The sequence below is a fragment of the Dermacentor variabilis genome, chromosome 11, assembly GCF_050947875.1.
Source record: "Dermacentor variabilis isolate Ectoservices chromosome 11, ASM5094787v1, whole genome shotgun sequence".
Lineage (NCBI taxonomy): Eukaryota > Metazoa > Arthropoda > Arachnida > Ixodida > Ixodidae > Dermacentor > Dermacentor variabilis.
Window position 1 is genome coordinate 175498 of NC_134578.1, and position 25848 is coordinate 201345.

At 47.1% G+C, this 25848-nt stretch overlaps 1 protein-coding gene across 5 annotated transcripts in view; it reads right to left on the reverse strand.

The window, feature by feature from the left end:
* Positions 1–25848, reverse strand: part of Patr-1 (Protein associated with topo II related - 1) — a 265261-nt gene that overhangs the window by 77292 nt on the left and 162121 nt on the right. For all 5 annotated transcript variants that reach the window (XM_075673867.1, XM_075673866.1, XM_075673864.1 and 2 more), the window contains one exon: positions 5182–5357. In XM_075673867.1, the coding sequence (XP_075529982.1) occupies positions 5182–5357 (176 nt within the window). The remainder of the gene's footprint in view (positions 1–5181; positions 5358–25848) is intronic.

The following is a 25848-nucleotide window of genomic DNA, read 5'->3' on the forward strand; positions in this document are numbered from 1 at the left end:
ATCAACAGTACAGGTGACGCTCAGGGACTCGAAGAAGGCTCAATGATGTCTTTGTCTAGCATTTTGTTCACTTCACTTTGAATTACTTGGCGTTCCGACGCAGAAACTTGATACGGTCGTCGGTGAATAGGAGTAGCATCGCCAGTAAGAATCCGATGCTTGACCGCGAGCGTCTGGCCTAAAAGGAGATCGTCGAAGTCGAAAATATCTCTGTAGGATGATAACACTTGGTAAAGGTCTTCAGCCTGCGCAGAAGACTGGTCCGTCGCAACCATTTGCTGTATCTTGGGATCAGCGGCCGAGGCTGGCACGATGGGCCTGCTAAGCTCGCAAGAAGCATCGGTCGATAAAGTTGCCACGTGATGGTCGCCAAGACAATCAACGTTGGCATGGAAAATACCTTGCGGTAGAATTTGCTTTGCCAATCCAAAGTTAAAGATAGGCATGAAAGTGCGGTTCACAGTAATAGTAAGTATACTGTGAGGCATGGTAACGTCATACTGTAGTGGAATGTCGGGCAGAGGAGTGACGAGGTACTTGCCATCAGGGACTGGCGGGGAAGACAAGAGTTCAATATAGGCTATTGATTTTGGCGGCAGGCGAATAAAGCCGGTGGGGCGTAGGTGGCACTGGGGTGCGTCAGAAGGTTCTGCGAGAATTGGCAACGCAAGGCAAAGGGTACTGGCAGAGCAGTCAATAAGAGGAGAATGCGCAGAGAGAAAATCAAGGCCGAGAATGAGGTCGGGGGGCAATGAGCAATCACGGTGAAGAGGACAGGAGTGTGGCGGCTGGCGATGTTAACACGTGCCACACACATGCCGATTATAGGCGCAGTACCACCATCTGCAACGCGGACGACACGTGCTGACGCTGGGGTGAGGAGCTTGTTCAGACGTCGTCGGAAGGCAGTACTCATAATAGAAAGATGTGCCCCTGTATCGATGAGTGCCATGACAGGATAGCCATCAACGTCAACGTCAAGAAGGTCTTGGTTCGTGTTTAACGTGAGCAGAGGATTTGAGGGCAGTGTCGACAACGCAGCTTCACCTCCAGAAGCTGCAGTGCCTAGTTTTCCGTCTGGGCCTGGGAGGCGATAGGCGGCGAAGAGAAGTGGCGGGGTTGGGGGCGAACGAGACTGATGGCGTTGAGGTGAGGGCGAGCGGCTGTAGTGAAGGTTCGGAGCAGGGGCATCAGCGGCAGTGGGTTTATGGCGGGTGGCATAGGGAACAGAAGATCCAAAGGAGAGAGAATAAGTGGCGGCGTATGTCCGAGGAGGCGGTGGCCATCGGTTGTGGCAGTGACGAGCGACGTGGCCGATGCGACAGCAGTGGAAGCAGATTGGTCTGTCATCAGGGGTACGCCATTCGGACGGGTTGCGGCAAGATAGGTAGAAAAGGACTGTTGGGGACGAGGAGGGCCGGCAGAGAACTGGGGAACGCTGGGTTGAGATGTTGAACACAGAGTTCAGACCCATGTTCTCAAATTCCTGTCTGACTACAGCCTGAATCGTGGCAATCGTGGTTGCTGGCGGATCGGGAGGCGTCGCGGAGAAAGCTGGCGAACAGGCAGCCTCGAGCTCACAGCGAACAATACGGGTGACGTCGTCACAGGTGGTGGCCTGACGTGGTCGACCCTCACATGTCGACGTAGCAGCGGTGTTGGGTAGCCGCGTGATGTGGTGTGTGATGCGGCGGCTCTTGGCTTGTTCAAGGCGACGGCATTCTTTAATGATGGCGTCGATTGTCGAGACGTTGCCGAAAACAAGCAAATTGAAAGCGTCGTCGGCAATGCCTTTTAGAACATGTGACACTTTATCTGATTGAGACATAGCATCGTCAGCTTTGCGGCATAGAGCCAGGACGTCGAAGATGTATGAAACGTATGGTTCTGTAGATGTCTGAACACGAGACGTAAGAGCCTTTCTTGCGGCTACCTTGTGGTTAATGGTGTCGCCGAACATTTCCCGTAGCTTTTCTTTGAAAGTGTCCCAACTGCTTATCTTGTCGTCATGTGTCTGGTACCACACGCGTGGGGTGCCGCCAAGATAAAAGATGACATTGGCGAGCATAATCGTTGGGTCCCACCTGTTATTAGTGCTGGCATGTTCATATAGCTTGATCCATTCGTCAACGTCCTGTCCCTGCAGGCCAGAGAACACACCAGGGTCGCGATGTTGGGCAACCGTGACGATTGGAGCAGTCGGACCAGCCGAAGCCGTTGCAGAGGCGGGCTCATCACCGGGAGGCATGGTGACAAGCTTGATGTACCGATTACTCTGGAGTTCTGTGGCGAGGACGGGGATCACTGACCTCCACCAGAATGTTACGTGTAGAAAGACACAGACGAAAGAGGCTATCTACAGGCTATTTACACTGGACTGGAGCCAGAGCGCCAGGCCAACATTCACTCGCGCCAAGGGCACAGACCCACTTCGTCGTCGTTCTCGCGGCGGTTCGTCCCTTGAGCATCACTCGATGATATCGTAATATCTTGTTACTAAGAACTTATAAGCATTTTGCAAGAAGGTCGAGCCATAATAGGGCAATTATAAGCGCCAGCACGTGCGGCGCATATCGCACCGAGGAATGCATCAACGTGGCTAATGGCATCCGAGATTTGTGTGTGATGCGTGGCGTGGCGGCGTACATCTTGGTCATAGCTGACTGTGCTTAGTGCCCTGAGATATTTTGGTTTGGGTGAAAAAAAAAAAGGAAAGTAAAAAGAGAAAAGTCAGTTTCACCAGAAATGTGGAGCATTGATGGCAATAGCAAGGAGACTACACAAAGTAAGGTTCGTAGTTTTATCAGCGTCAGGCACACACAGGCAAACATTAACAGATCTCATTGTGATGTGTGTAGTGTACGAGACAGTGCCGTGTTAGGAGGTGAGAACAGGACGACAATGAGTGCGCGCACGCAGAGGTGTATCTTATGATGGGCGAAAGAATACAACACTGAAGAGCATCCAGCATGAGAACGCATGGCATAAGATAAAACAAAAGGAAAGGAATCCAATCGGAAGAACCCATGGAGTTTTCAGGGCCATTGGCATGGAGTTTTCAGGGCCATTGGCCAGAGCTGCAGAAAAGCTAGGCACACTGGCAGAAGAGAGGGAGAGTTCCAGGAAGCGACGCAAGGGTGAAGATCGGTCACTGGACTGGAAGCTGAAGATGGGCCATTGGGTTCCAGACCAGGGCCTCCAGGACTTCACCCGACCAGGGCCTCCTGCCAACCTGTTCCCAGGCATCGCAACGCTGTCGTATCATGGACTGCTGGCCGAGGCCGGCAAACTCCTGCCCCTGCTGCAGGCAAAGCACGAGCAGTTGGGCTATGGGCCAGAGTTTGCGCCCAGCTGCCTGGCCAGAACGCTGCCTGCATCCACCTGCGTCCCATTCTCCAAGCCCGAGTTGCCACGCTCTGGTCACCCGTTCATCGGTCAAGCACATCCACCTTTTGGCAAGAGCAACGCAGCTTCTTTCGTAGCCTCACCTCCCCCCGCCATGTCGAACCGTCGTGCGTGAACACACTTGTGCTCCGCCCTAACTTACATGGCATAGATACTGTTCCAGCTTTGAGTGTAGTAGTTTCTTGCTGAGAATTTTCATTGAGTGTTTACTTTAGACATTTCCTTTTTTTGCATGAGTTGCCTTAAAAATTTTGTGTGCGTTTTGCTACAAGCGGCTTTGTCCTCAATTGGGTTCTCGGAGGCTAGGCCTCAGGGAAACGTCTGAAACATTAAAGAAAGAAAATAACCTGCATCACACTTTGTACTGTGCCTCGGAAACATGAGATTATGCGAATGCCAACACTAGACGTGTGGGAACAACAAAATGTGTGTGAAAGGACAATCTATTTTGGCTCCACAGAGAGATTACCTCGAAGATTGATACGGCGCACGGCCGGTGCATGGATGCGCGTGAGGAGGAGAAGGCAAATAGGCAAGCGTTCTTGCCCCCCCCCCCCCCCCCCCAGCGTGTGCTTGATCATGTTACCACATATTCACTCCCTAACCATCCCTCTTGCGCAGGAGGTATCATCGGCTCTTGTGTTTCTCTGAGTTGTTTACCAATGTGACAAATGGCACAGCGGTGTTTCCTGCCTACCATGCATGCCATGCGGCCCATGCATGTGACAACGGGTCCACATACAACATACCTCCAAATATACCAGGTGTGGGGATGCTTGACTCCCACATGCCCCCTGATGTTTCCCCCATATGACTCTTGTGTCTCCTGTAATCCAGCTTCTCCCTGTAGCTAAGCACCGGTGGCGCTCGGTGTGGTTGCAACATATTACGAGAGATGGCACGAGTGTTGCACTGATAATAGGGTGCCTTGATATCGACGCCGCATTCTACCATTCAGGGTGGTGACACCCTTTGACCAGGCCCGTGCTGCACCTCAGCCATATTGTGTCGGCGTTGTTGAAGCAGCTGTACATTTGCGTGCATTAGTCGGTGCGGCGTGGTTGTGTTGCCTTGTGCTTGTTTTCATTCTATTGCATAATACGATAGAACCATACAGGCTATCAGCTGTATTGGTGTACCATGTTTATTTTTTCATAATCGACTGAGATGAAACCTTAAAAACCAATAAAGTATTTCTTTTGGAATTTTCCCTACAATTTGTTGTAAATTGCAGCCTGAAAGGACTAAAAAAAAATTAGTTCCAACTTTGTTGCACATACAGACTTGCAGCTTCTGCCACCGACAGGGTTGGTTGTTGCCAGCTGCCTCCACCCCACCCCTCTTCCCTGGATGCTTTTTCCTGTTATAAAGCACCGATTGAGCACATAGTGACGAGCCTTAAACAAAAACAGACTTGCAGTGCTTTGCAAGTATGCTCATGATACACATCTAACATTGCTTCTTAATTGGCCAAGATAGGTTATCATTGACAGCTGCTTTGGAAAAAGCAGTCATACCCCTGATGAAGACACGGCACAAAACTCTCTTTTGCATTGCCTTATCCGGTGGTTACTGACAGCACACCCCTGCCTTTCCTGGAAGCCAATGTCGGCAGTCAGAGCAGATGATTAGAAAGAAGTAATGAATATAACAAAGTAAGTGCGACTGCCTCTTAAACTAGATCATAGTACAAGATATTACTGTACATCTCACACTTCTTTTAGTGGCATACCAATCTCATTCCTGCCAACAAAATTTGTCTGTGTGTGCCTTTACCAGAGAATGAGTTGCTATTATCCCGGTGATCCAAACTGCCATGCAGCTGTGGCCGTAGATATGAGTGATGGGCTGGCTGCCGAGGGCTGTCATATGGCAAGCTGCCCTGGCCAAATACGGTCTGGTATGCATGTTGCTGGTAGTGTGCATTGCTGGCCGATGATGCAAAGTGGTTCCTGCAGGCATTGAGTAAAGATTACTACAAAGCACTGTGCTTATTAGAAAAACAAGTTTACATATGTTAAGCCAACACAGGTAACTCATTTTCATATTTTGTACACAAACTCCATCCAGTATAAGTACCAAAAAACTCTACTGTGAGAACAAAAGGTGCTCCATAAAATAAAGATGCATGATAGGTGCATTATATAGGACAATATAACAAGCCCACTCTAATTTCATTCTCTTCAACCTTTGTCATTGGCTTGCAGGAAATGATGGCTAGAACAGCACTGCAAAAGGAATGGAAAGGTGGCAGAGTGCTATAAACATATTGTACACACAAGAGTGCACGTGGTGTGTGTGTTCCTTTTCTACATCCTGTGTGTTTAGAGCGCTCAGCTTTTCTAATCACAACAGCACTGCTGTTGTAGCCATCACCGACTTTGCAGCAGTGTAACTGTAAGAACCTAAAATCTTCAAAACAAAACAAAAATACTATACAGGCATTGCCCAACATCAAATTTCAATATTGGGACAACATAATGCAACTAAACAAGTTCTTCGGAAAATGGAGAGTGGAAGCGACCAACAGTGGGGGAAAAAGGAAAAGGCTTAAGAGGAAGATTTCCTAGGTATACTTTGTGGTGCAAAATACAGGCTTTACAGTACACAGGAAGATGCAACTTGTCACACTTACCGATACTATTAGCGTGCTCCATCAGTCTGTCATTATTACAAAGTCCCGTTAGTCTGACGTATGACTTGCCGCAATCTAGGGGTATCTCGTAGACCACCCCTTCAACACAGCCCGTGAAATGTTTCGCGTGCTGCTTCTGGCAGCCCCACGGCCCCTCGCGTGTGATCCGGGGGCACAATTGAGCTAACTTGTTCGGAGCCGAAAAGACAACTGGAATGCCATATCTGGTAGCTACCTTTTTGAGGTTATGGCTCACACGGTGCACATAAGGTACTACTTCTGGTTTTACTTCTGGTTCCGCATCCTGAGCTTCTAAAAGCCGTTAAACAGTGCATTGATGAAAGTGGCGAAGCCAATTTTGTGTCTAAAACGGAGATGTCAGCTTCGAATTTTGTTTCCCTCTTGGAAGCTTATCTCAACTGCACCTTTGTAACTTTCGAACATGGCATATTTTTACAGAAAGAGGGCATGTGCATTGGTTCACGTGTAGCACCCATTTTATATGAAATCTTCTTATCCTACTTTGACCACGCACTACAATGTGTTTTTACGTCACCTCATCCGAATGCTCTTAAAGTTTTCAGATACGTTGACGATGTTTTAGTTGTTATCGACTATAGATGCCCCTTGCCATGCCATGAAATGGTTCAGCAGTTTTTAGAAATTTTTAGAGCAAACGCAAAAGGACTTACTTTTACTAATGAGCTTCCGAATGACAGTTCGTTGTAGTTTTTAGACCTTAACCTAACACTTATGAGTGATCACATTTGCTGTGCGCACCTACCTCGAAGTAAAAAAGAATTGTTAGAATATGACTCAGCGCACTCTAAGACTGTGAAGCGTGGAATCGCCTTACTTTGCCTGGAATCAGCTCTGCGCAAATCATGTGTGCACGTGATGCAGGCGAGTTTTTGCCATCAACTTGAGAGACTTTTAAAAGCAGGCTACCCTCAGTCTGTCTTAAATGCCATGGTCGAGTCCCTCCTGCAGAAGCTAAAAACTACCGCTGCGAGCGGGAAGACGCACTTGAAGGAAAGGGAGCGAGTAAAACCAGAAGTAGTAGCTGATGTGCATCGTGTGAGCCATAACCTCAAGAAGGTAGCTACCAGATATGGCATTCCGGCTGTCTTTTCAGCTCCCAACAAGTTAGCTCAATTGTACCCCCGGATCACACGCGAGGGGCCGCGGGGCTGCCAGAAGCAGCACACCAAACATTTCACGGTCTGTGTTGAAGGGGTGGTCTACGAGATACCCCTAGATTGCAGCAAGTCATACGTCGGACAAACGGGACGTTGTATTAATGACAGACTGAGGGAGCACGCTAACAGTATCGGTAAGTGTGACAAGGTGCATCTTCCTGCGCACTGTAAAGCCTGTCGTACACCATGCTTTGAACAAGTATTGATTCTTGGCACAAGTAAAGACCAAACTGCAAGGGAGTTGTTGGAAGCGTTTTATATTAAAAAGAAAGGGTCTGATTGTGTCAGCGATACATCTATGATATTATATTCCGCAGAAATGTGCATTATCCAAAGTATGTTATCATGACAATGTTGTTCTGTCACACCTTGGTTCCCAGTGCATGAGCGGAAGTTGTCTTTTCTTCTATATGTTTTTTCAGGCTGTCATTAAACAGTTGGTAGTTTGGCGTTTCACTGTCTTCCTTCCTTTTGTTCCTTTTCAAGAAATGTATTTTGCACCATACAAGTAAACCTAGGAAATCTAAGCACCAACTTGCCCAAAAAGTCCTTTTGGAATATCTTAAGAGGAAGCTTTAGCTCGGCCCCAACTCCAATGCGGCCTATCCAAATACATGCAAAATGCAGAAATGCTTTTCTGTGATAACCCCTGGACTTATTTTAATGAAATTTGTTGCATTTGAGAGAGGAAGGTAAATTCTAGTAACTGTTGGAAGTGGAATTTCGATTCAGGGCCTGAATATTGTTAAAATTCTTTTTGAAAATTCGAACGTTTGAAAAAATAGAAACATGAAGTTTACAAATTAATAGCTCTGTATCAAGAACAGTTTATGGTTCTGTAAACAGTATCCATCAGATCATTCGAAGCGGACAAATTCTATATGTCAATTTATATCTTGAAGCACTCCTATGATGGCCTCCAAATAGAAGTTGAAACAAGAAAAGGGGCAGGGGGAGAAAAGAGAATAAAGAAGAAGCGCGATAGAACAAAATGGAGTCTGTGTTGTGAAGCTACTAAGTGCAGTTCTATTACATATTTTGGTGTAGTCGGCTTTATATGATCCATGATGTGGGTAACCTTCTTTGTTTAGCCAGCCAAAGACAGCCTCCTCTTTATGAAGTACGAGCTCCCTGGAGACCCGCCAGTCGATCTTCCTGTCGACGTGACGACAGGTGAGCTTGTGTCTATTGTTCTACAGAAGGCATCTATGTCTTTGGACGAACTCTCAGAAAAAGGGTCCGTGAAGATAAATCTTCCCCCTTTTCAACTGTCTTGTGCTATCACAAGTAGAGAAGTCAGTCGCATCGGAGCCAATTTACCATTCAGATCTCTCCGTTAAGCTTCAGGCGATTCAACTTCAACAAAAGCAGGTTTTACAGCAAAATGAAATGATTCAGACTCTTGTCTCAGCTCTGAGTCTCAAAGAAAGCGTTCCTACAGAGGTTGTGGAACCTGAAAACTTTGATGGTTTATCGGGGAATCCAGGAGCTTGGATTGCGTTCTTTGAATACGCCTGTCAACAAAACGGCTGGGACACAGATGAAAGAAGACTGAAGCATATGCTCCCTTTTCTAAATGGCATTGCAAGGAAATGGTACGAGCTGTGTATCACGGGAAATCAATGTGATGCATGTAGCACGTGGAAGGAGAGCGTTATCTCGTCATTCCGTGGCAGCCCGAACAAGCTATATTTTATTGCTACAGGTCGGGAGCAGCGCTAGAGTATTTCTTCAAAAAGCATCGAGTACTTCAACTTGCAGAGCCGGAACTATCACTAAAATCTGTTAGAACGCTCATAATACACGGCCTACCTCGGGAATTGCAACGACAAATTCAAGCTGCAGCTCCACAATCTATGGATGCTTTGCTTTGCTTTGGAGTCACTTCAAGAGATCGCCTGCCATTGGATGGAGAGGACGACAAAGCCGCGTTGGGATGTTGTGAACCAGTACTCACAAAGTAAGGAACGCAAGAGCAGACGACAGTGCGGCTGTCCTCAAGAAGAAAAGAAAGACAAGGGAGGCTCGTGCAGGGAATTAAAAAAAGGAGACTCGCACAGGGGAGATCATTGGAACGCTGGCATGACTGGTGCCACATGGCCTACGGAACCCACATCTACGAATGAGGTTCACTTGACCGGGCGTCCGTCTTCGGGACAGAGAACACCTCGGGTTGTTACACGGCACGAGACCTCTGAGCGGCCTGCTGCAACCTCGAACCCGCATCTACGTGCGAGGTTCAGGAGAGCAAGCGTCCGCTATGGAGAAGAAGAGCACCTCGGGTTGTCGCCTTGCACGAGGCCTCAAAACGGCCTGCTGACATCTCGGAACCCGCATCTACACGTGAGGTTCAGGAAACTGGGCGTCCATCATCGAAACAAGCGCCTTGGGTCGTCGTCTTGCATGAGACTTCGTAGCAACCGGTTGCCATCTATGGAACTATGGGCCATCCACCTTTTCCTGCCCTGTACTGCTGCATCTACTTTTCCACGCCGGTCATCACTCTACCAGCTAGTGTTCCACCTCAAAGACTCTACAAGTCTCACCATGCTCCGGACTTCAACCGCAACTTTGCGAGACTACATTTCTTTTTTTCCTGTTTATGAACAACTTTGCATGTGTGGTCTTAATTGAAGATATTCTTCGTGTTTACGTGCCGTCTAATATAATTGTTATGTGTTTCCCAATCATGCACTGTCTCCTCCGTTTTCCTCGCCTTGCAACGTGACGACCCTAACTATCACATACTTAGCGTCCGCGACAGGACCGCTCTTACGCTATCGAGAAGAGCATCACATTGCATATACGTGTCTGACGGGTGAGGATGGAGACAGACAAGCTCACGGCAATTGGAAAAGAATTGGGGTTGATTGGCCCGGCGTTGAAACAATGGGTAGACGAAGAACGTGCACGCAAAAGTGAAGTGCATGAAGCACATCTGGCTGAACGCAATGCAGCAAAAGAAGCTGATGCTGAAGCGCTAGCTAGATTAAAGGCAGAAAAGGAAGTGCTCGAGCTCAAGTTAAAGTTGAGGGAGTTAGATGCGACAGCAGGTAGCATGACTACTGGGCAGCTTACAGAGAGTGTGCATGCAGGCGCTACCAAGAGCTGCCAAAGTTCGTACAAAGTAATCCGAGCATTTAACGAATGATGCGATGAGTTGGATGCATGGTTCACGACAACATTCATTTGGGCTAGATGGTGCATACTTGAATTAGGAAGGAACAGTGCCAACTAAGACGATCACGAGAGGGAGAACGACACAGGGCAAGCGCCATTCATTCAAAGATTTGAGCACGTCTCAACGAGCTAAGGCTAGCCACAAGACAAATGAACCCTATTGCTAAGGCTCTGTTTGACAGGCATAGCTTTAAGTGTTGTCGGGAGAATGGCACTGGATCATGCCATGGACTATGCAACACTGAAAAAGACGCTTTTGCAACGCTTCAGGTTCATGGAGTAAGGCTACTGAAACAAGTTTCGGTCGGTGAAACACGACAATTCCGAAACTGGTAGACAGTTTCCCGGTCATCTATCGGGATATTTTGATCACTGGCAAGAAATGGCCAAGCCGGACCGGACACATTATTCTCTGTGGGACAAGATTGTCCCAGAACAGTTCCTGATGACTTGCCATGAGAAACTGGCAGTCTTTTTGAGAGAAAGGAATTGTCAGGGACTTGACAAGCTAGTGGAAGCTACTGATTATTACCTGGAGGCGCAGGGGTTAGTCAACCTTGGCAAAGGTAAAAACGAGAGAGAACCTATCAAGCCACCAGATCCAGCTCGAACTCCTGAGCGACAAGAGAAGGAAAGACCATGTTGCTTTCTTTGTCGTTAACGTGGTCACAGAACTGCTGATTGCTGGACCAATACGAAGGGTCCAAATACAAATACATCTTTCTGCGGAAAGTGCCACCGCACTGGGCATAAGACAGGTGACCACCCCAAAAAAGCCAACAGTATCGAGAAGGCTTTGTACTCGATGCAGCAAGTACATGTGTCCAAGGCAGTTAACGAAGAGACACAGACCTTGTGTCAAGTTTCTGGAAGTTCAGAACGTGGGAGAACGAAAATGCATAAACGAGACGGAAAGTCCATGCTTATTGCCGAAGGTGTACTTGAAGGACATCCTGCTACTGTCTTGCGAGATACAGGATGCGACTCGATTATTGTCAAAACGTCCCTCGTACCAGACAGTAAGGTGACACGAAAAATTTTCTCCGTCTGTTTTCTGGACAGAAGATTGTTGAAACTACCTGAAAAAAATGTAGAGATCACAGCACTGTTCTTCACAGGCAAGACTCTGGTCTTATGCATGGACAATCCTTTATATGATATTGTCCTGGAAAATGTCAAAGGTGTGCGGAATGTCTCAAATGCAGACAATGAACGGAAAATACATCTTTATATACTGAGCAGTGTGGATGAATCAATTAGAGCAGAAGGGGAAAATTGTTCTACCAGTGAATCCATCTCTGCTGACACTTTATCTTCTGCTGCTAGAGAAACCAGGGACAAGTTGGAAGTGGCAGAGCCAACCAGACAGACAAGATCAAGTTCGCATCCATTACCAGTACCAGCTATAAACCCCCTAGACACCAGCCCAATCGACTTGAGAACCAGGCAAAGGGATGACGGCAGTCTACGTAAATGCTTTGAAGCAGTGGAGAAAGAGATGAAGACTAGGTTCACCGACGTCCAATTCTTTGTAAAGGAGGGGATTCTTTACTGAAAGTACACACTGTGGTCAAAGAAACAAATGGAACAGCTTGTCGCGCCCAGAAGCCTTCGTCATTTTGTGATGAAAATGGCTCACGAAGGAATCCTTGCAGGACATCAAGGAATAAAGCGAACCACAGACTGTGTGAGCAAAGAGTTCTACTGGCCTGGAGTCCAACCAGACATCACGCGATTTGTTAAATCGTGCGATACGTGCCAGAGGGCTTTTCCCAAACATTTAATAGGTCGAGTACCATTGGGAAACACTCCTGTCATTGATACCCCATTTAAGAGAGTTGTCATTGACATTGTGGAACCATTATCTCCCATGTCATAGAAAGGGAATAAGTACGTTCTGACAATGGTCTATATGGTAACGCAGTATCCTGATGCTGTGGCACTGCCTAGCATCGAAACGAAAAAAATTGCTGAGGCACTCCTGGAAATGTTCTCTTGTGTAGGAGTTCCACATGAGATAATCAGTGACAGAGGCACATCATTCTTGTCATGCCTGATGAAGGAGCTAAGCCGGCTTCTCTCTTTTATGCAGTTGCCAACAACTCCATGTCATCCGATGGCAAACGGCCTTGTGAAGAGGTTCAACGGCACCCTTAAACAAATCATAAGACGAATGTATCAAGAGAGCCCGAAAAAATGGGACCGGTACTTGGCACCATTGCTTTTTGCTTATCGCGAAGTTCCTCAGTCAAGCCTGGGTTTTGCACCCTTTGACTTGTAGTATGGCCATTATGTCAGAGGTCCCATGGCGATATTGAAAGAATTATGGGCAGGTGATCATCTTGATGATGACGCAAAAACCTCATATGGGTATGTAGTTGAGCTGCGGAAGCGTCTCGAAGACACCTGTCATTTAGCCAAGGGGGAGCTTCAGAAAGCAAAACTTGTACAGAAGAAGCGCTACGACCGGAAGACTAGACCATGTCATTTAGCTGTTGGAGACAAGGTTCTGCTACTGCTCCCTTTGGACAACAATAAATGGGTTCTTACGTGGAAAGGGCCATTCACTGTATTTGAGAGGAGAAATGACGTCGATTACAGTATTGACCTCGGGACAAGGACGATGCTATTTCATGTAAATCTACTGAAAAAGTACGAGGAATGGCCACCTATATCACCGCCATTACCGGAAGCGTCAGCTGCTTGTCAGACTGATGACGCCGAAAATGATCATCTGCCATACGTACCGTTTCAAGGAAAAGAATCGGCGGTCGACGCGACGAGTCTATCGGTATTGCTCTCTCCTGCCCAGCGTGCTCAAGTCACGGGTCTACTGAGCATATACGAGAATGTATTCACCATTGTTCCCGGCAAGACCCACCTCGTCCAGTGTAAGCTGAAACTTACAACAAATACACCCGTAAACATGCGGCCGTATCCAATACCATTTGCTACCCAAGAAGTGGCGGTACAAAAAGAAATGGGAGAAATGCTACGACAAGGCATCATAGAACCACCCGAGTCCGCCTACCAGTCACCTACAGTTGTAGTGAAGAATGAATGAATGAATGAACTTTATTCCCCTTTTAAGTAAGGGGAGGGGCCGGGGGGAGAGAGGAAGGTCCAAGTACTCTAGTCCCAGCAGGTGTCCGTCACCACGTTATGTGGCTAGAAGTCCGTTTACCAGTCGTGGTAAACATACTGCCACATACCCGACACTTGGGTGTCGGGTATGTGGCAGGAAAGAATAAGTGCAAAGTGCGCAAGGTAAGAAAGAAAAGTGCGAGTTTGTAGTTGTCGCCACAGTATTTCTCTCTGGCGCGTTCTAGGCACAGAGAGAGGTGGATACATAAGGCGTTGGTGTCTGCAATGTGTGCAAATTTCATGGAATGTGACGAGTGTGTCTTTATTGGTGTGTTGTTGGGAGCCATGGGGTTCTAGAGTTAGGCCCATATTTGCAGGCAAACGGTTCGTGAATCCTCGAGCAGCGGCATGAGCCATTTCGTTGCAATGGAGTCATTGATGTGCTGGAGTCCATACTAGAGCGATGTCGTTTTCTGGTAGGTGAGCTACAAGTAGAGAGTGTGCGAGGTTGTTAATGTATCTTAGAGTCACAAATGATGACGTCGCAATCGGGTAGCCCCGATGCGAGTGCAATGGCGGCCTCTTCTGCGTCGCCCGCTGAGGTGGTCTTGACTGATGCTGAACAAACAGTGGTGCCCTGGTTGTCTACGACCGCTAGAGCATAACGATGTTTAGTGGTGTAGGCTGCAGCGTCCACATAGTAGACTCCTTCAGCCTATCCATAGCTGCGTTGTAGCGCCTTGGCTCAAAGTTTGCGGCGTTTAACGTGAAATTTGGGGTGCATGTTTCTGGGTAGGGGCTGGATGTGGTATTGGCCATGTATGTTCGGAGGAAGTTGATGTCGCATGCTCTCGTTGAATGGTGGAGCATGATAAAGTTGTCTCAGGATCTCACGCCCAGCTTCAGTGGTGGTGAGTCTGTGGTATTGCGATGATAGATGGGCTTCGGGTTAATTCTTGAAGGGTATTTAGTGTGGCCGTGGCCACCCCCCTTTGTGTGGATGCTCTAATTGGAACAGCAAGAGCGACTTTGTGTATCTTGCGGATCAAGCAATTCACAGTATTCTCTTCCTGTCTAGAGAGTGAGAGATACGGTAGTGCGAAGGTGATTTTGCTTAAGACAAAAGCCTTGATTAGCTGAATTAGCTCCTTCTCTCAAAGCCCTCCATGTTTGTTGGAAATCCTCCCTATCAGGCGGAGCGTATTATCTACCGTTCTTTGTAGTGCTTGCAAGGTATGCTGATTTCTTCGGTTACATTGGAGGTGTAATCCTAGGACCCTTACCCTGTCAACTTGGGGTGTAGGGTGCCCTTCAATCGTGAGTTGGATATTCGGGGGTGAAGTCCTGAAGAGTCTCGTGGGGCGTAGAAGGAGAAGTTGTGATTTGGTGGGGGAGCACCCAAAATTCAACTCGTGACCTACTTGTTCGACCTGATCAATTGCTGCTTGGAGGGTGTCTTGGATGTGCCCGTCAGAACCTCCGGTCATCCACAGCGCAATATCATCTGCGTAGAGTGTGAATCGGAGGTCAGGAATCTTTTTGAGAGTGAAAGCTAAAGGTCGCATAGCCAAATTGAAGAGGAGGGGGGAAAGTACTGCCCCTTGGGGCGTGCCAGTGCTTCCTAAACTTATCTGGCCAGATTGTTCGCTAATTGTAGCGTCACAGTGCGCTTCGTGAGGAAGCTGCGTATATAGCGATAGATTCGCTCCCCGCTGTTTATACTGCTAAGTTCGCATAGTATGGCCAAGTGGGACACGTTGAAGGCACCCTTGAGGTCGAGGCTGACCAACGCTTGTGTGTCACGTGCGCTCCTCCGTTCGATAATGTCTTCTTTGAGCCTTAGCATGACATGCTGACAAGAAAGAGATTTGTGAAAGCCAGTCATTTCCGAAGGGAACAAGTGATTATGTTCGATATATTTGGAGAGGCATAGGTGGATTACGTGCTCAAAGATCTTCGCTATGCATGAAGCGAGAGAAATTGGACAAAAGTTATCAATGTGAACTGGCTTATTCAGCTTTGGAATGAAGATCACTTTGGCTGCTTTCCATTGTTGGGGTGTCTCCCCCTCTTCGACACAGTGGTTGTAATACTCGGTAAGTTTGCGTATGGATTGCTCATCGAGGTTACGAAGCGTTTTATTGGTCAGAGAGTCTGGGCCTGGTGCCGTGGTTGTTCGCACTTGGTTGAGGGCATGTCAAACCTCCGTTTTTGTGATGGGACTGCAAAGCTCCTCATTGGGTTCACCAGTATAGTCGGGCATGGGTATTTGCGTAGGAGGGGGGCATATGTCTGGAGGCCATGTTGCTGAACACGGTCGGCAGGTCGGCTGCATGTTCATGCAGCAGTTTATTCATCTGGTGGTTATTGTGCGTCCTAGATGTGGTGGGGTCGAGCAGATGCCAGAGCAATTGCCAGGTCATTTTAGTGCTGAGATTACCATGCGCTCCTTCGCAAACCCGAGTCCATTGCTGTGCCGCCAAATTTATAGCGTATTGTTGGATCTGAGAGTCTAATTTGGCGATTCTGATTTGGAGTTTGTGATTGTAATGTGCTGTTAGCCATTTCCTAAGTAAGGCTTGCTTCGCTTCCCACATGTGTAGTAGCTTGGAATCAATTGTCACCAAGGGTGTGTCTTGCGAGGGAGTGGTGGTATGGGCCTCTACGTCTGCCTGCAAGGCGTTCGCCCATTGCTCAATGTCGGTAATGGTTTCTTCGTTAGTGTTGCAGCGAGATTTTCTGAATTCCGTCCAATTGGCAAGCCTTAGTGGTTTTGTGGCTAACGGTCTGTGCTTAAAAGCTACATGGAGTTCTAGGATGTAATGGTCGCTTCCTAAGTTGTATTGGAGGTTTTGCCAGGTTGCCTGAGTGATGCAGTGAGTTAGGGTGAGGTCAGGGGATGTATCCCTACTGGTACGCTATTTCCTAGGAAGAGTAAAGTCATTGTAGATGGTGAAACCTTGATTTTGTATGTGGTGCCATAGAGCTCTTCCCTTAGGAGTGGATGCGGAGTGGCCCCACATTTGATGGGGGGCATTGAAGTCGCCCGTTATGACTAGTGGCTGTTTATTGGCGTTAGCTTTGGCCTGAGCAAGCATGTGCTCAAAGCGGTGTTGTCGAGCATTGGGAGGGCTATAAACATTCAACATGCATAGGGTGGGTTGTTTGTGGCTTTGAGGTAGAATTTCGATGAAATCGTGGGGGATTTCAGTGCTGCTGAACGCGTCCCATTTAACAGAAAGATGTCGTCTTGCAAGTATGGCAGTGTTCGGCTTGTCTATGTAAGGGTCTTGAAATGTGTTGTATCGAGGAAGCGTGACTTTCCCGTGTGTTTCCTGCAAGGCTATAATGTCAGGGTGCTCGTTAAGACTCTGTAGAAATAGTGTTAGACATGCGCGCTTGTTGCGGAACCCCCTGCAGTTCCGCTGCCAGATAACTAAACTACGGGCTGGCTTCATCATTATTGTCGTTTTGAAGGATGGGAACTTGTGACGTCGCGGAGCGCCTTCCCCAGCTGTCGATTAGCTCTTGGAACCGGCAAAACTGTGCAGATGCCTCACAAGTAAATGCGTCAAGCTTGCTCTGTGGCCGATTTTTAAGGGCAACAAGTTTGTTTTCGAGGATGTCCATGCGGCCAGTGAGTACAAATATGGCGTTTTCAACGGTGTTCTTGGTGTCTGTTATATCGGCATTCTTCCTTTTTGTGGGTGGGGGCTGCGTGTGTGACGAAGGCGGCATTGGAGTTGCGGCTTCCGTCGTAGCAGTGGATGCAAGAGTGTCCATTTGTTGTGGCGGAGGACGTGTGAGTGGGGGCGCAAGCGTTTGTGGCAGTGGTTTGGAAGTAGCAGCAGGAGTGTCAGTGGTTTCGATGGGGGGGGTGGAGCATTGCTTTGAGCTAGCTGCTTGATTTCGTTTTTAAGCATTTCGTTCTGATTTAGCAAGTATTTGATGAGAGAGCTATCAGCATCTTGTGAGGAGCTGCTATTGTGGGAGACTACTCTTGCCCAGCTCACCTTTGTATGGTTGATGGGCGGTCTCTCCTCGTTGTGTGGAGTCAGCGGAGGCCAAGCTTGCTTCGATGATGGGAGCTGCGCCGCTGTTGCAGTGTTGTTGCGGCCAGAGCTGCTCTGTGGCTTCTCTTGTCCAGTGTGTTGATTGGGGGCCTGTACAGTGTTCCTGGCCGGAAGTGTCAATTTAGACTCTGGAGGTGCCGGGAGCGGTGTCCGTGGTTTGTATTTGCACTCTGAGGAACCAGTCTCGTGTATTCCGTTGCAGATGATGCAAGTGGGAGTACAGCTGTGGCCCTGAGGAGTATCTGGCGTGCCACATTTTGGGCAGAGACATATGGTTACATTGGGGCAGACGTCCTGGCGATGGCCAAGCTGCCGGCACTTAGTACACGCCTCCACTTTTTTTCGATATGGTCGGCAGCGGAGGTCTGTGCGGAGGTAGTCAATGTAGAAGGGGACCTTTGTGCCTTCGAAAGTGACCAGGATAGAGTCTGTGGAGCCCATTCTTCGAGCAGCTAGGATGTGGATTGCTGGACAGGTTCGAAGGTTAGCCAACACGTTCCCTTCTACCAGGGAGGCCGGTAGCTTGATGATACCCCTACATGAATTTTTGGGGTCTGCCACGTACGTGGAGACATCGTAGCCCTTGCCCATGATAGTGAGGGTGGCGATCTTCAAATAACAATCAGCCCTGTCCATGTAGGGAGTGCTTATGATGATTGTGTTGTTAATCTCGTTGGCCTGGAGTCGATCTAGCAATGCTGCAGCCATGGAGAGACCAGTGGACTTGATGACGATGTCGCGGAGAGACACTGGATGTATGTTGGCACAGTTTGACGCCACCGTGTACACGAAGAATTATTTTGTATTCTGCGGCTGGAAGTGGAGGAGGACGAGAAAGAATGTGGCTTACTTGTGGTGGAGTTTTGAGGGTGCTGGGCGAGGTGGGCAAAGGCTTCTTGGTGTCGGAGTAAATAAATTTCTCTCGCCAATCGAGGATCTCTTCTGGAGTCATGTCGACGATGTCGATGATGCCGTCCTGACTCATGGCTGCTGCAGCTGCTACCGCCGACGCACGCTGCCGGCGTTGCGCGGCAGGGGCGCGGGGGTTCGGATGTTTCGAATAATCGGCGATGAACTGAAGGTGACAGGTTCGATTTCCGCTGAAGAGGTGTCGTTCGACAGCGGGTCACTTACAGCACCAGTGGTCCAAAAATCACAAGAGTCGAGGCAAAAATTTGGACACAGCACACGAACAAAGACGGAGCCGATGCATGATGCAACCACAGCGTTCCACAGCGAAGCCGCGTCTTCGTCGTGAAGAAAAAAGACGGGACAATGAGTCTATGCATTCATTTGAGGCAACTCAACATGATACTGGTCAATGACAATGAGCCTATACCTCGGGTGGATATTTGGACAACTAGGGAACGCACAGTATTTTTCAAAGTTTGACCTTGCTAAGGGTTACTGGCAGGCCATGCATGAAGAGTCGAAACCAATGACAGCTTTTGCAATGGCATCAGGCCTGTGTCAGTTCTGCTTCATGTTGTTTGGCATTAAAACCACCCCAGCCGTTTTCAACCGCCTCATGAGAAAAGTGGTAGCAGACATACCGCATATTTACAACTACTTCGATGGCGTGCTCATTGCCACTGAAATGTGGAACAAACACGTGGGTACACTTGAGTCATTTCTCCTATGAGTGAGAGAATCTGGGTTGACAATTTGGCCAACAAAAAGTGAAATTGGTCAAAGATCAGTGAAATTCCTTGGCCACCTCGTTGGAAACGGTATCATCCGACCGCAGGTAGAAACACTAGACGAAATACAGGCTGCAAAGCTTCCACACACGAAAAAAGAAGTACGCTCATTTCTCAGGCTTACGGGGTATTATCGAGACTTCGTCCACAATTATTTCAAGGTATCTTACCCGCTCACTGAACTGACCAAGAAAAGAGGTCCTAATAAAGTGATTTGGGGAGACTGAACAGAAGTCCTTTGATGGACTCAAGACCTTCCTGTCTATACAACCTATATTGAGAGCACCGGATTTTTCCAAGCCTTTCCTACTCTGCACCGGCGCATCATCAACAAATATAGGTGCCATACTTATGCAGCGTCATGAAGGAATTCTGCATCCGGTGTCATATGCAAGCCGCCAACTACAACCCCGAGAAGTTACATATTCAACAGTTGAGCGAGAAGCCCTAGCTCTTACGTGGGCCATCCAAAAGTTTCACATCTACTTGTTTGGACGCAGGTTCATGTTACAGAGCGACCATAAGCCCCTTGTTTACATCAAGTCGGCCAAGCACATCAACAGCCATGTTTTACGTTGGAGCCCCATACTTATGGAGTATGACTTCTCAGTTGAGTATATTACAGGGAGCGAGAATGTAGGTGCAGACTATATAAGCCGGTTCCCAAGCACATGAAGAGTGTGCCTGCAGAAACATGGTGTTTTACAATCATGAACTTCAAACCAGTGTAACTTTAACATCGAGCAATATTTCCTGGCAGGTTAGTCTTGTGGACTTTTTTTTTTCACCCTATATTATGGTGTTATGACTTGTGAATGTCGTTATGCTGAGTGTGATGTGCTCTAAACTGTAGCACTGTGCTAATATTTATGTGTACTCATATGTACAGAGTGTGCGGTGCTCGGAACTATGGTGCAGTGTTAATGCTCTTGTGGTGCATGTGTGCTATGGTGGACTAACGCATATCAAGTACCCTGAAGTTTTTTTGAACAAAAGAATTTTCTTAAGTAGGGGTGATTGTGAAGAAGTACTCACAAAGTAAGGAACGTAAGAGCAGACGACAGTGCGGCTGTCCTCAACAAGAAGAAAAGAAAGACAAGGGAGTCTTCTGCACAAAATCATGCATAATGTACGCCCATCTACTTTACCACTCGTTCGTCCCTCCCGCACATCTAGACGCCTGCATAATCATCTCAGTTTCCAATGCATCTTCGGTCACACCAATGCATTCAACTGCTCAGCTTTGCCACGTGCGATTGCACTGTGGAATGGTCTTCCTGATAACCTCGCTGACATTAATGACCCATTAAACTTCAGACAAAAAATCACTGCATATTTGGCTAGTACTTAGCTAAAAACAAGTATCTGTTCAGTTTTGTTACTTTTAACTTCATTGTTATTTATTTATGTAAGCATTTGCTCTAAGGTTGTTTGCTTTACAGTATACTGAAAGCTAACACCTGTTCGTTTACCTTTCTTGCTTTTTTTCTTTGTTTACTTCGCGTTCTTTGTTTATTATTTGATTCTCGTTTTGTTCATATTTATGTAAAAAAAAAACTATGTTTTTGCTCCGCATTTGTTATTTTGTTATCTGTACCGCCCCCCTCACGCAATACTCCTTCTGGAGCCTGTGAGGTATATGAAATGAAATAAATAAATTGTGCAAGGAATTCGTGCAAGTGAGATTCACTTGATCGGGCGTCAGTCTTCGGGACAGAGAACGCCTTGGGTTGTTACATGGCACAAGACCTCAGAGTAGCTTGCTGCAACCTCGAACCCGCATCTACACGCGAGGTTCAGGAGACCAGGCGTCCATCATCGAAACGAGCGCCTTGGGCTGTCGTCTTGCACGAGACCTCGGAGCAACCTGTTGCCGTCTACGGAGCTGTTGGCTGTCCACCTTTTCCTGCCCCGGACTGCTGCGTCTACTTTTCCATGCCGGTCACCACTCTACCAGTGAGTGTTCCACCTCAAAAACTCTACGAGTCTCGCCACGCTCTGGACTTCAACCGCAATCTCGTGAGACTACTTTTCTTTTTTTCCAGTTTACGAACAACCTTGCATGTGTGGTCCTAGTTGAAGACATCGTTCGTGTTTACATGCAGTCTAATATAATTTTTGTGTGTTTCCTAATCATGCACCATCTCCTCCATCTTCCTTGCGTCACACGCCTTGCAACGTGACGATCCTAACCATCTCAGATGTCCAAAGGGCAGCATAATCGAGAAACAGACAGTCTCATGAACAGTTACCAAAGAACGGTTACCAAGAGGGAAGTCACCATAGGTTGTTGCATACCACGAAAAGAGAGTCACTGCCTGAGGAACGCAGTTTGCCTAGACTGAAAAAAATACTAATCAAAGAGGGTTTTCAGTCTGACCCTATGACAAAAAACAAGACTGTAAATTTGATTTTTGCGAGCTTGTTACATATAGAAATTGAGGTTAATGGACAACGTACAAGAGCACTTATAGACAACAAGCTTCTGTCTCCATTCTTAAGAACAGCAATGCAAACCCACAAGATGTATTCCGAGCGAGGTCAGTTCTTGTATGTGGGTATGATGGAAGCAAGAGAATATTGTGAGTGGACACGCATGAAAGTAAAGTACCAATCTAAAGAGTCAGAAGTGGTTGCATTAGTTTTAGACACTGTGGAGTACGACTTTCTCCTATCTCGTCCTGACATGAAGTTGTTGAGACTGAATATTGATTGGGACGATATGGTGTCTGTTGATCAAGAGGCTGACCAAACAGAGTCGGGCCAAAAAGAAGACCACCTATGGATGCTGAAGAAAAACAGTGCAATTCCTCAACTCTACCCCGAACTGGTATGCTTGGGAGGATATCCACCGGCGACAACAAAGTTCAAAGTTCCATTTCACCTGTCCAACAAAACAGTAGTAAGAAAAAAGCCTTACAACTTGACGAGAGAAAAGAAGGCAGGACTAAAAGAAAGGCTACAAAAGATGTTAGATACTAATGTAATTTGCCCGTCAGTGTCTCCCTTTGCTTCACCTATCACCATTGCTCCAATACAAGATGGCAGCTCGTAGCTATGTACGGATTACAGAGGCGAAAATAACCCAACCCTGTTGATTCCTTTCCCAATGCCAAGGATTGACACCATCATCGATGGAATCGGAGGCTGTACCTGCTTTTCTCGCATAGACTTGTGCAAGGGCTTCTGGCAGGTGCCACTACAAGAAGACACCAAGCAATACACTGCATTTACGACTTCCTTTGGTATATACGAATATAACTGCCTTCCTTTTGGATGGAAAAATTCACCAGTTGGTTTCAAAAGATGATGAACACAGTTTTTGAATCCCTACATTGGACGCTTCTGCAGTGTCTACGTGGACGACGTTATCATATACTCTAAAAGTGAAAAGTTGCATGAAGAACACTTGGGTCATATTCTGGCAGCGTTATCTGATGCTAAGCTAAAAGTTAATTTCAAGAAGAGTAAGTTCTTCATAACTAAGGTGGCATTTCTAGGCAGAGTTTTGGATGGAACAATGAAGAAGACGAAAGAAGAATCGGTAGCTCGCATAGCAAAACTAGTAAAGCCATACGATGTACACTCACTTCGCGTGTTTTTGGGCTTGGCGGGCCATTTCAGAGCATTCATTCAAGCTTATGCTCTCAAAAGTAGCTGTCTGACAAGACAGACTCAGAAGGATGTTGCCTTTTGTTGGAAAGAAGAATGTGATGACGCCTACAGAGATTTGGTCCAAATAATTTCTTCTGATCCTGTATTGTGCTTACCAGACTTTTCGCTGCCCTTCGAATTGAATACCGATGCATCTCATTATGGCATGGGAGCAGTCTTGTATCAGAGAGACTCATCACGACCACCAAACCAACACCTTTGTGTAGTTGGATACTACAGCTACGCATTCAACAAAACTCATTTGAACTGTACCATGACAGAAAAAGGAGCTCTCGCCGTTTTAAAAGCCGTCCGATACATCCATTCATATTTGGAAGGCGCAAAGCTCAAGTTATACACAGACCACGAAGCACTAAAGTACACAATGGACTGCCAAACTGAAAGGAAAGATAGCTGGTTGGGTGGGTGAACTTCAGCAATTTGATTTTGAAGTACCGTATTTACACGACTGTAAGTCGAGCTATTTTGTGAAATTTGAAAAACTGTACTGGGGGAGGGGGGAGGTTGACTTACAATCGAAACCAAAACATGGCGCTGCCAAAAAAAGCAAGACCGACGAGATATCAGGGGTGCTACAACGTAATTACAATTTGATGTTTTCTCTATGGCCCTACATGTAGCTTTTCGCTATCCTGCATGTTTTTTCGCTTTTCGGAAGGGTTTTGAACATTTTATAGAGTTATACAGCGAACACAACACTCATAGGGGGGGTGTCAATAGTTGATGAAAGTGCTGCTGTTCCATTCGTGGCGGCACCCTCAGAACGTTGGCGCTTGTGGGGAGTATTGATAGTTAATAGAAGAGCAGGCACTGCTAACGTGTTACTCTTTCCCTGTAGCTTTTAGTTTGACGTGTTCGACTTGACTGCCGGCTACGTGCTACTTCCATGTTTCCTCAGTCGTCATGAGTGCTTGATGCCCACTAAACATTCGGCGCTCTTTCACAGCAGCGTTCAAGAGGGCTGCTATCCTTTATGAAAAAAAAAAAAAAAAAAAATCAATGCGCAGTGGGCCGCAAGTTCGATGTTTCTGAACGGTGGTGCGAGTGGTGACAGCAGCGAAGCAAAATTTTTACCTGTGACGGCAACTGAATTTCCCACAAGCAGAAGTCTGGACACTTTCCGGAGCTGTAGACCAAGCTTGCGACATACATAGCTGAAATGCGTGATCAGTCCCTGCTAGTGAAGTGCGACATGGTCATGAAACAAGCCCGGATCTTCGCCTTTTAAGAACCTGTTCCACTGTAAGTACGAGTGGCAGGCGGCAGAAGACCCTGAACTTATGCCAACCGGCCCTGACGGCTGCGTGTGGTTGGGTGCAGTCAGCGTGGGCTGCTGTTCCACAGGATGTCGTGGAGCGGCCATTTGCCAAATGTGGAATTTCACTGGACGTCGACGCGCTGTGGGACCATAGCAGCGATGACGATGGCAGCACTAGTGAAGACGATGGCACAAGTGAAGACGAGTAGTCCAGTGACCATGCCAGCTAACAATAAATTTTTGTTATGCAATGCGCCCTCGGGTATGCTTATGCTTTTTTTCCCCTGTCACACACGATATGGGGGGGGGGGGGGGGGGGGTCGTGTAAATACGGTAGCTCATCGTCCGGGAACTTCTATGAAGGATGCGGATGCAATGTCACTATTAGCCATTATGCTTCCAGACAATCATGAAGAGACAACAGTTGCAAGGATATGGGAAGAAACCGAGGTTTTGCGACATGCTAAATATGGGCGAGCTGCCTTTCCTACTTCCTCGGTTCCAAAAAGATTGGAACTGTACCATGACAGGCCCGAATTAGGAAGCGATGACGGCTTTCGGTGAACCTACATGAAATTGACAAAAAGGTCCCCATGGCCTCGTATAAAGCAAAAACAAAAGATTATGTTTTATCATGTCATAAATGCCAGATTAACAAAGCAAAATTTAAACAAACGATGCAAAAAGTGGTTATACCACAATATTGTAACACGCCATTTGAGGTTATTCATCTAGACTTTGCAGAACTACGACAAAAGTCTGTAGGAGTTAAGACACAAGCTTTCCTGTTGTGCATTGATGAGTGCACCAGGATGATTGCAGCAAGACGTGGTAAAGAAGATGCTAACAGCATAATTTCCTTTTTGAACAGGAAAATGTTTGACAATGTACAAGTAATTGTCTTCGATAATGGACCTGCTTTATGAAGTCGTCGGCTACAGGAATGGGCTGAAAAGCGCAACATCAAGTTACGGTTCACTGCGCCCTATCATCCCGCAGAAAACGGGCTAGCTGAAAGGGCTATCAGGGACATCAAGCAATACATTAGCATATATCCAGCATTCCCAGGTGGTTGTAAATGTTGCCTGGAAGCGGCAGTAGCTCACCACAACCGCTTGTATACGATTGACCTGGGATGCACTCCTCTGTTCGCTGCAACTGGGAGACCACCTTATGCGCCTGCGGATATAAGCCTCGGCATTGACAAGAACATAAAGCTCACAGAAGCAGCACGAACTGCTAGACAGTAGATCAAGCTATCGTGAAAGAATTAAGAGAAATTTCGACAAGAGGCAAAAACTTATGCAGATCCCACGCACTGTGGGAATCTTATGTAAGCGAAGCATTCCGTGCTGGATGCTTCAATTGACAACAATTAGCGGTGATGTTGACGGCTAAAGCTAAATTTCTTCAATGTTTAGGTTAACACAAGAGTGCTGAGTTGATGTAAAACGTTACCTTGCATGCAGCACTGCTGTTTGTCTGCGCAGTACACAGAACACACAAGGAGAGGTGTTTGCTTGAGGCGTTGTTGTGCACCATATTTTATAACCTCTGAGAGGGTTGAGCGTTGTCATTTCCTCACGTGGCACATTGCATTGTGGCAGAAGCATTAAACTTGACTTGGATTATGGGGCTG